At 35.2% G+C, this 10,740-nt stretch overlaps 2 protein-coding genes across 3 annotated transcripts; one reads left to right on the forward strand and one right to left on the reverse strand.

Annotated features, from left to right (window-relative positions):
- On the forward strand, nucleotides 3,463–7,284 carry LOC107643545 (5-formyltetrahydrofolate cyclo-ligase, mitochondrial). 2 transcript variants are annotated; one of them, XM_016347225.2, is made up of 8 exons: nucleotides 3,463–3,739; nucleotides 3,933–4,073; nucleotides 4,780–4,929; nucleotides 5,881–5,922; nucleotides 5,996–6,041; nucleotides 6,346–6,416; nucleotides 6,519–6,645; nucleotides 6,901–7,284. In XM_016347225.2, exons 1-8 carry the CDS (start codon nucleotides 3,523–3,525, stop codon nucleotides 6,911–6,913), a joined length of 807 nt encoding a protein of 268 aa, XP_016202711.1. In that variant the 5' UTR covers nucleotides 3,463–3,522; the 3' UTR covers nucleotides 6,914–7,284. The 2 variants fall into 2 exon arrangements, with proteins under 2 accessions (XP_016202711.1, XP_020979275.1); XM_021123616.1 differs by having other exon boundaries at nucleotides 6,957–7,284.
- On the reverse strand, nucleotides 7,540–10,329 carry LOC107643544 (probable serine/threonine-protein kinase PBL3). The gene is made up of 6 exons (XM_016347224.2): nucleotides 9,911–10,329; nucleotides 9,117–9,439; nucleotides 8,791–8,926; nucleotides 8,499–8,635; nucleotides 8,282–8,405; nucleotides 7,540–8,130 (listed from the first exon to the last, which is right to left on the reverse strand). The coding sequence occupies exons 1-6, from the start codon at nucleotides 9,972–9,974 to the stop codon at nucleotides 7,679–7,681; spliced, it is 1,236 nt and encodes a 411-aa protein (XP_016202710.1). The 5' UTR covers nucleotides 9,975–10,329; the 3' UTR covers nucleotides 7,540–7,678.

The raw sequence follows: 10,740 nt of genomic DNA on the forward strand, positions 1-10,740 counted from the left end.
ATATTTTCTTTTGTTTTTTATTTCTTTTATTTTACTATTAAAAATTTAAAAAATATATTAAAAAATAAAATAATGGACCTGCTACACATACAAGTAAAAAAGGCTTACAAGCCTTACAAGTTAACTCAGCCCAATAACTTGTCCACGCGCACTCACTCCCTTTGAATGGAGCGTCAACCCATGCGCGTCACTCAAATGGTTACTCTTTGAAATAAGCGCTCATCATGGCTAACTCTTCTTCTTCTCCTTCAAACAAAACACAAACCACAAAGTTTCGAGCAACATTCCAAACTGAAGAGACATTATTCAAGGTCGAACTCGTCGCGAAGATAGAACTCTCCATCAACAATCTCCAGAAAAAACGAAGAAATATTATTCAAGGTACGTTACTATTTTACTCATCTTGTACATTTTTCACATTTCTGTTTCTGATTTTGAAATCGAAGAACTAGGTTTTACTGTTCTTCCATGTTCTTCTAGGTTTTACTGATCTTCTTGTTCTAAATCTCATATCACTGTTTTTACTGTTCTTCTTATTCTAGGTTTTACTCTTCTTGTAAGTTCCTCTAGGTTTTATTGTTCTTCAAAGTGGTTCTAGGTTTTACTGTTCTTCTTGTTCTAGTTCTTCTCGTAACTGATTTTTCGCTGTATATTGCTTAATTTGTTGGGTGTATATGGAGTAATTTGTATGGGTGTATATGGTTGATTGTTGGGTGTATATGGCGTAATTTGTTGGGTGTATATTCCTGAACCCATATCATGTAATATAATCAACTGTTGCAACTGTCCTAATATTGCTTGTCCTTGGGTGTATATTGCTTGACATTGTAATATTGCTTGAGCTTGTATATTTATCCATGTTTCAGTGAATTGAACATAATTTTGAACTGATTTAATTAAATACTTATGAAATTGGTTTGGGTGTATGTGCCTGATCTAAGTTTTTATCGTTCATCTTGTTCTAGCTTTTACAGTTTTTCTTGTTCTAGTTCTTCTCCTAACTGATTTTTGTGTGTATATTGCGTAATTTGTTGGGTGTATATGGCGTAATGTGTTGGGTGTATATGGTTGATTGTTGGGTCTATATTTCTGAACTCATATAATTTTATATAGTCAACTGTTGCAAATGTTCTAATACTGCTTGTCCTTGGTTGTATATTGCTTGACATTGTAATATTGCTTGAGCTTGTATATTTATCGATGTTTGATTCAATTGAACATCATTTTGAACTGATCTCATCAAATACTTATGAAATCGGTTTGTGTGTATCTGGTTGATCTATGAGTGTATCTGACTGATATTCATGGGTGTATTTTTCATTGCAGTAAAATGGAAGGCAAAAAACAAGCTGAAAAAAATGTAAGAACAAATATATGTCTTCTATTTCATGAAATGAATCAAGACAAAGCTGAAGCCATTAGCGGAAGTCATGCAATAAGACTGTCCAGACCATCCTCATTGTTATTGAGTCCATTTAATCAGATAGATTCTAATGATATTGACACTGATTAATGTAACTGTTATATACTCTTGTAAGAAATTGAACACATGCTGTAAATATATTTGATCCAATTATAAGTAAATTTTTTTTTCATAATTAAACTCTCTCTGGTGTATTGAAAATATCTGATTTACAGGTAGTATAATATGAAGGAAAACATCAAACCAAATATACACTCATAACCTGACATTTTACACCCAAAGAATGTTGATTATACACCCAAACATCTATTCCCCCTGATGATTTATCCCTAAAAATCCTAAACCATAAACCCTAAACACTAAACCTAAAACCTAAACTCTAAACCCTAAACCCTAAACACTAAACCCTAAACCCTAAAAACCTAAACCCTAAACCATATACCCTAAACCCTAAACATTGAACCCTAAACACTAAATCCTAAACCCTAAAACCCTAAACTCTAAACCATAAACCCTAAACACTAAACATTAAAAACCTAAAACCTAAACCCTAAACCCTAAATCCTAAACCCTAAACCCTAAAAACCTAAATCCTAAATACTAAACCCTAAACACTAAACCCTAAACCCTAAATCACCCAACCTATTATACACCCAAATCATTGATTTTTACACTAATAAAATCTCATTTTACACCCAAGGAAAGTTAAATATACACCAGACTCTATCACCTGATGCTTTATCCCTAAACCCTAAGCCCCTAAACCCTTAAACCCTAAACCCTATACCAAAATAAAAAAAAACAAACAATAATTTATAACATAAACAGCAGATTCTGAAATATATATATGTATGTAAAATGTCAAACACAAGAAAGTTCAGAAATACATTCAAGAAAAATTATGGTTTACACCCATATTCTGTAATTATACACCTTTTTTATTTGTACTCCGAACTCTCGCACCACTGATACAGCATGAAAGAGGTTTAACTGGATATAATAAACCTGCAGCCTTGGCATAGTCCTTATAAAATTTTGCAGCATCTTCAAGGTTTTTAAAAGTCATTCCTACCTTGGGAACAAGTTGCTCATCAACAACAGAGAGAGACTGCAAAATACAACATGTTAAAAATAAGAAAATACTATAGAATTTCTGCACCTCATAAAAAAAATAACAATCAAAGTAACATACACCCAAGGGCTCCTGATATACACCCGAACGACAACAAGTCAATTAAAAATAACAAGAAAAACCATAAACTGTAAATACACCCAAACCTCCATAAAAATACACCCAAAAAGTTCTGATCTACACCCGAGCGTCTGCTATAAATTACAGATAATTAATCAAAACTAATACATTAGATTCAATCTACAGATTATGTTCACGCATTAATTTCACAGTCTAGCTTCACGAATTATTCAGCTAGACAATCAAAATTAACTGAAACTAAATCAAACCTCAGGAACTTCGTTCGATTCAAATTCAAAATCCACTTCGCTGTGATTGAGCTGACAATCTGAGATTGAATCCACTTCGCCGTGATTGCGCTAACAATCTGAGGTTGAATCATCCATTATCTTCAAAAGGACTTCAAAATTTGATTTCAGAAACCAAAAAATCAAAATAAAACGAAGCTAGCGTTACAGTTCGCAAAACTCAAGCGAATGAACCAAAGAAGTGATAAACGCAGAAGAAAGAAGGATCCAAAAGATCAGGGGAAAACACGAGAAAGAGAACAAAGAAACTTGACAAGAGATTCGAAGAAAGTAAGGAAATCTTTTGAAGATTGGAAGAGAGATATTCGCGCGTTAATTAATTTTGATTGAAACTAAAATCTGTTATATAACGCGTGACTTGTACGTATGAATTGGAGTGCGTTTAGGATTTTAGTAAGTTCCGCACTTGTAAGACTTGTAAATGCTAATAGCTTGTATGCTAAGATTAATTCTAAAATAATATTTTTCTGTTAAAAAAATATATTTTCTATGAACTTAAAAGTTAAAATACATAAACAGGCACTTAATGACATATGTTTTCTATTTTTTTTATTTTTTAGTTCCCGAGGTTTGTTTTTTTCAAGAACGCTTACCAAACAATGGCAACTAAGGTGTGGATGCCACTCTGCAAGCAGCATCCCCACAATCCTCCTCTCTCTCTCTCTTTCATTTTAAGCCCTTTTCAACATATGACCATGGCCAGCAGCAACACCCAAGATGGGCACCTCGACGCCATTTTCAATCAGAAACGCGCGCTTCGAACTCAGGTCCGAAAGACCCTCAAGGCCATCCATCCCTCTCATAGATCTCAACAAGGTACCTTTTTGTTTTTCAACCTTCTCATGTCATTCATAATGGAGCAGACACATAGTAACTTTTCACGATTCTTCATTTATTCTCATACCTACAAAGCATAAGTCTATTTGATTTTAATAAGCAACTTCAAGTTCTAAGATAAAAGGTTTGTAAGCTTAGGAGTTTATAATAATGCTTTTGGGTTATTTTTCAGACGATGCTATTCAAAATATAATCTCGGAATCCCCCTGGTTCAAATCTAGTCTCAGATTATGCGCATACATAAGCTGCAGTGCTTTACGGGAGGTCGATACATCCAAACTTTTGTCGCAAATTTTGCAAGACCCAGTCAGTGGTACTCTCATTACTTATCTTAAAATTATGGATTTTCAGAATATTTTTAAAGATATCAACTATAACTTAGGAAAGGAAAAAATCCGGTGCAAGCCGGTACTCGTGAGGATGGGGACGGGAAGAAGTCTCTATGAATAAATAGGGACGGTGGTTGGGGAGCTAGTTACGCTTATATATGTAAATTGTTTGGAAATGAAATTAGTAATACTAATAATGTTTAAGCATGTGGGTTTTCAGAAGAGTATCTAACTAGGAGGGTGGCGGATCAGGTGAAAGATAACCCGGTAGCTAGGGTAGAGCCCAAGAAAACTTTGAAAGAAATTATCAATGACAGGATGCAATAGCATGCATCTCAACACCACTTGGTGAGATACGGTTCTAATGTTGTTTAAGCATGTGGACGTTGCATACATTTATTTTGGGTTCGATTTGCTAACTTTGGACATTGGGCATGTTTATAAAAGAATATCATATTGTTATGGTGTCATATGATTTATTTAGCCAGCACTATCTTGTGGTATAGGACTTTGTTGATTTATTATTGTTGTTTACATGTATTCTGGTATTCTTCAAGTTTCTTAAAGAACTTTTTGTCGTTATTTTTCCTCAAACTGCTGCATCTTATTAAGATCGTTTGACTGTACTACTCTAGTGAAGGGTCTATAGTCAATACATTTTCATGCTCAATACAATATGACTATGTGCAGGTGGGAAAAAACTATATGTGCCGTGGGTGGAGGATAAGAATAGCCACATGCGTATGCTCAGGATTTCACGTATCGATGATCTTATTGCAAATTCAATGGATATCTTAGAACCAGCTCCGATTGATGCTTACGGAAATGCACGTGAAGATGGTAGTTATTTATACTTATTTTTTCTTTATTCAGAAAACATGAATCTTTGGTTGGTGACTCCGTTGCTTTTTGTCTTAAAAATTATTTGAAATATCTTTTTTCGTACTGCTCGAATATTGTAGTTTTCATAGTTATAGCTTACTTGAAAAGTATTTGCTTTGTTATTAAATTAACTTTGGCAGATTGGCAAAATACCACAATTATTAGGCCATAACTAACAAAAATAAAGGTGGAGAACTTCGAGGTAAAAGTTGTAAAATTGTATTTCACATTCTTTGCTGTATGAATACCTAAGATATATATACATGCTAACCTGTACTATAATATACATAGCTCATCAAATCTTAACAAATCTTAAACAATGATTTCAATACTAACAGAATGATGACTCACTAAACTAACAAATTCTAGAGGTAAAAGAAGAAAATAGCAAGACGACAAAAAAGAGGGATAAAAGAAACATCATTTTATTTGCTGTGCTTTGTCGATAGTGGGCTGATTGGTGACAGTTTTGTTTCCTTCTTAGGTTGATTGTTGCTTGTATTCTGATAGTAACCTGTAACATCATTTGAAGCTACCATTTGGAAATTGCTTATCTTTGTGATGTAAAATTTTGACAAGTTTTTTCCAAAATATGATTGTGTTGCCTAATTCCTGAATATTCCAGATTTATAGATATCTTGCATATTCTAACCTGGTTTTCTTGAGCTAAAATCTGTGAATTCTTGTTTGAAAGAGAAAAAGAAAAAGTAAAGCCTCTTGATGACATAAGTTTTAAAAAGCAGCTTCTGCCAGATACAACTTTTGCGTATGCTTCTCCTTATCTTAGCTACTCTTGTGCATTTAATTTTTTTCACTGATTCTGGTAGACTTGACTTCCGTTGAATGTATTTTCTATTTATCCTGATTGGCCAATATCGACCTCTGTTTTGAAGGATTTCTTTGCTGCAGTTATGCAGGCAAATGAACCTGTTGATTTGTTTCTTCTACCTGGTAAATTTCTCATTTCTTATTCATATGTTTACAAATATATCTAGCTAATAGTTTCTGTTATGTCACTTTGCAGGATTGGCATTTGACAAATCTGGAAGACGTTTAGGCCGTGGTGGAGGGTAAGTTTTTTTATATTTTTTCTTCTGTCTAAATTAAATAATGTAGATCTGTTTCTATGTCGTATGAAGTCTTTGTTGTAAAGAAATACCTAATCTAAGTAGAATTAATTATTCTGGTCTGCTTTATGTTACCAACCATTCCCAAGCCCAAAACCATGATTTTGTGAGCCAAATTGTAACAAAGTCTTAATCATCGAGTTTTGACTTTTCACTTCTTATATTCTGAATTTTTAGTTACAGATGTTACTTTTACAAAATCATAGTCGTGAACCTTAGCTAACGGTTATCTTCCTTCCTTGCACAGTTACTATGATACATTTTTGAAGAATTACAAAGACCTTGCAAATACACGGAATTGGATTCAACCATTACTTGGTAAGCATTTATTCCTCCTAAGATGACATATTTTTCTTTGAACCAAATCAAGTCTGCATTAATATCTTTCTTTACCAAACAATTTGGATTTTGGATCTGCAGTTGCTCTGTCATATTCGGAACAAATACTAGATGAAGGAGTAATACCGATGACTTCATCCGATGTTCCAATTGACGCTCTTGTTTCGCCGGCTGGTGTGATTCCAATCACTACGGCAGCCATCAACAGGTATCCATCAACCAACCACACTTTCATTTTTGTTATTTGTTAACAACTGCAGTCAGGATAATAGTTAAATTGTCTTCGGAACTGTAACATCTATTTCATTTTTTCCTCTTCAATTAATTAGGAGAGTTTATTTATTAAACAATATTGTCCAATGCCTTCTTCAACAATGTAGCACCGGTTAACAGCATCCTTAATCATTTTCTATGTTGAGAATTCAGTCCATTTTTGTGATTGTAATGAAATGAACATTTTCAGAATGGGTCCTTGATACTGGACTGAATCCGAACCTTTCAATATTGTATCTTCAATAGAAGCATGGTTCCTTTGGAGGTGGCGCTAAAGGGGACTTGGATTCGGGGTTTTTCTGCAACAACAGTTAACTTTCCATCAAGTGATACAGGAATGCTCTGAATGATTGCATCAATCTTGACTGAGTTGGGGTATCGATACGATGATAACAATTTGTCATTCATCTGAATTCCGTGTGTTTTATGCAGTGTTTGAACTGTTTGGTGTCATGTACTTAACTGTTTTGAGAAAGCTCACCATACATATAGTAATGACTATGTCAACTTTTTGTACCGAGATCTTGAGTAATTTTACTCTCGACATTAATGTGCTTTTCTGTTTGATTTTATCCTTACAACTACCATAACTAACTCATCTTTCCATAAATAGATCTCCAACATACTTCAAAAGATTTTCACTTAGAACTACAAGCGTGTAAAACGACCTGTGATCATTTTTTCATGCAGAAACAACTAAAATAGACAGTTTCAATCTTCACCATGGTTGGAGAGGCACAAAGGAATGTGCTTCACCAATAAATTCAGCAGCAAAAAGGGCAACAAAAGAGGAGTAAAGATCATGCATATGGCTTGGAGAAAATGAATATTGATGAAATAACTCAATTTCATTTTTTTTAAATTTTGTTATTGATACATGCCTCAACAAATATCCTTGCACTTTTCCTAAAAAACATAACCTGACAAACAAAAAAGAAGGAATTTACATAGACATGTTACATGGGTTCTTAGTGCACTCGAAGAGATTGCCGGTGAGATGGCAGTGGAGATGCAGCAGGAGTCAGATGTAAAGGGGACCGATTTCGTGCCGGAGACCTCCTCACGGGAGTGTGGACTCTCAGATGTTCCGAGTGGGAGTGGCGGCCTGCAGTTTTGGGGGAGTCTATCTGTTCAAGGGTTGCTAAAACCTCTGTCATGGCAGGCCTTGCCTTGGCTTCACTGTTAAGGCACTGAAGGGCAAGCGTAGCAGCCATGAAGGCTGCCTTCTGCGGGTATTGTCCCTCCAATTTGGTATCCATAATCCGAAACAACCTTCTTTTATCGCCCAAATATGGTTTTGCCCAGTCTACCAGATTCTGCTCCATACCAGATATTGTTTTATCAACAGCGCGTCTCCCGGACAAGAGTTCCAACATCACAACCCCAAAGCTATATACATCACTTTTCGCCGTTAGCCGACCTGTCAATCAAAAAATTTTTGGATTACATAAAAATGATTGACAGTTTTGGTACATTCAAAAATTGGTGATTCCCATATTCAATGGAGGGAGTATTTGATAACAAGGCCAAAGTAAAACAGGAGTAATGACTTGACTGAAGCAAAAGCATACCAGTTGCTACATATTCAGGTGCCGCGTATCCTTGAGTTCCCATGACTTGTGTAGATACATGAGTTCTATCACCGGTTGGACCTGCCTTGGCCAGGCCGAAATCAGAAAGTTTAGCATTGAACTCCTGGAATCGTGATGCATCATGAGTAAGTGATTGATGCAAATATTAACTAAATTCAACAAATTATGATATCATCTATATTCCCACTGATCCTACCGCATCCAGCAGGATGTTAGAAGCTTTAAAATCACGGTATATGACTTGTGATTTGGCGTTGTGAAGAAAAGTGAGTCCTCTGGCAGCACCAATGGCCACCTTCATCCTCACTGCCCAAGACAGTGGTTGTGGTCCTCCTGTCAAATGTAGCGAAGCTGTTAGTTGGAAACTGCTGAGATCTTTTGGACATCGACAAACTCAAACCAGAATTTTAGATGCTCAAAATTGTAACTTTTTCAGTTCTAAAACAAAAAACACCCTTAGTTCATAACAATAGAGATCACTCTCTTACTTCTAAATAGATGATTCTCTAAGCTCCCTTTCGGCATAAACTCATAGACCAATAGCCGGTTCTCTCCTTCCAAGCAGTACCCAATCAATTTAACAAGATTAGGATGGTGCAGTTGTCCAAGGTAGTTAACCTCAGTCTGGAAATCATTTTGAAGCTTTAGTACCATGGATGTCATTAAAAACGACGGAGCGAAGTACCAAGATTACCCAGAAAACATTATGTCGCTGGCTTAGTATACCCAACAATAGGCGAATTTGCCAGCGGCATAATTTTTCCTGAGTAATTTTCATACTTGGGTCTTTTTTTTGGGACAAACAAATACATACCAGCCACTCCCTATGACCCTGAAAACTTTCAGGCTTAAGCTTCTTTACAGCAACAACCATTCCTGATCCGGGTTTGGAAGCCACGAATGTGTGTTGGTCGATCCATCCTTTGTAAACATAGCCGAATCCACCTTCCCCGAGAAGGCTGTCCGGACGAAAATTTCGGGTGGCATTCTTGAGATCATTGAATGTGAAGGCCTTAAGATTTGGCGAAGACAAGATTTCACCCTCGGACCTTGGCGTGGGAAGAGTTGAAGCATTGCTTTTTTCGCTGTGTGATGGAATTGATAAGGTAGAGGGTGGAGTTTTTGAGATTGCTGAAACTAAAGAAGAGCAAGTAGTTTTAGTTAGTTCAAGTTAGGAAAACAAGAACTTTGTAAGTCAAACTATGTGAATAACAGAGATAATAAAAGATGATATTTTAAATCAACCTGTTAATTAATTTCACAAAATATATTAAAACAATTCCAAGTCTAAATCACCAGGAACAGCTTATTGAAGTATCGAAGAAAATTTTATTAGCACCCGCAGAAGCAAAGAAATTGAAGAATCAAAGGAGAAAACTCTAGAGAAATAAAAAATCACTGAACTAGAAGAAGCATGATGTTTATTGAAGCATATGAAACATTTAATTATATTCAATTTGCAATTGACAAAAACTAAGCATAAAAAAACAACCAACTTTTCTTTTCAATCCCAGCAACCGAAAAACAAAAATACAGGATGATAATAATAATCTATATCTATATAAGAAGATAGATAGAAAGATAATAAATAAGAAAGAAACTACATACCAGAATTGCCTCTAGAACTCTGAGCTGCATCAACTTTTGCAGAAGAATCTAAACAGTTACCCATTAGAACCCCTCCAAAATATTAACCAACTAAAGCCAACTCACTGGACTAATCAACTTGGTTCTGCAAGTGGCACAGAGAAACGCAAGCTAATATAAAAAAAGAGAAAGGAATTATGGGTAAAAGTTGCAATTTCCGAGTTAGTGAGGTGGTAGAAAAGAAGGAACTTTTGCGTTTGAGAAAAGGCAGAGGAATTGTGGGTCAGAAAACTGGGAAAGATCAGTTCCTTTTGTTCTGTTAATCTCTCTGTTTTTCGTCTCTCTTCTCTTCTGTTTACCGAGACCAATAATATATTTTCTATCAAATCATCTTTCTAAAAATATGACCATTTTTTTCTTCAACTTTATAAGTACTGTATAGCTTTTTCCTCGCTCGCGACTAAATATTTTATTCGGAGATTTTATTATAATGTGAGACCCATCTCATATTTGATTATATTGTACTCGCGCAATAATAATAAAAATGATGTTTCTACATATTAATGGTTGGATAAAGTAAAGGGGCCTGCTACACATACAAGTAAAAAGGCCGTACAAGTTTTACAAGTTATCAGCCCAAACTTCATTAACACGCGCATTAACTCATTTTGAATGGAGCGTAACTACACGCGCCCCACTCAAACGGTTTCTCTTCGTCTTCTTCTTCTTCTTCTTCTTCTTCTTCTCTAGGAATTCACCCAAACGATTATAGAAATACACCCAAAAGATTACAGAAAATACACCCAAAGGATTTAAAGAAATACACCCAAAATCATGCATAATTCAGAACT

This window comes from Arachis ipaensis, chromosome B05 (genome assembly GCF_000816755.2).
Source record: "Arachis ipaensis cultivar K30076 chromosome B05, Araip1.1, whole genome shotgun sequence".
In the NCBI taxonomy this organism is placed as follows: Eukaryota; Viridiplantae; Streptophyta; class Magnoliopsida; order Fabales; family Fabaceae; genus Arachis; species Arachis ipaensis.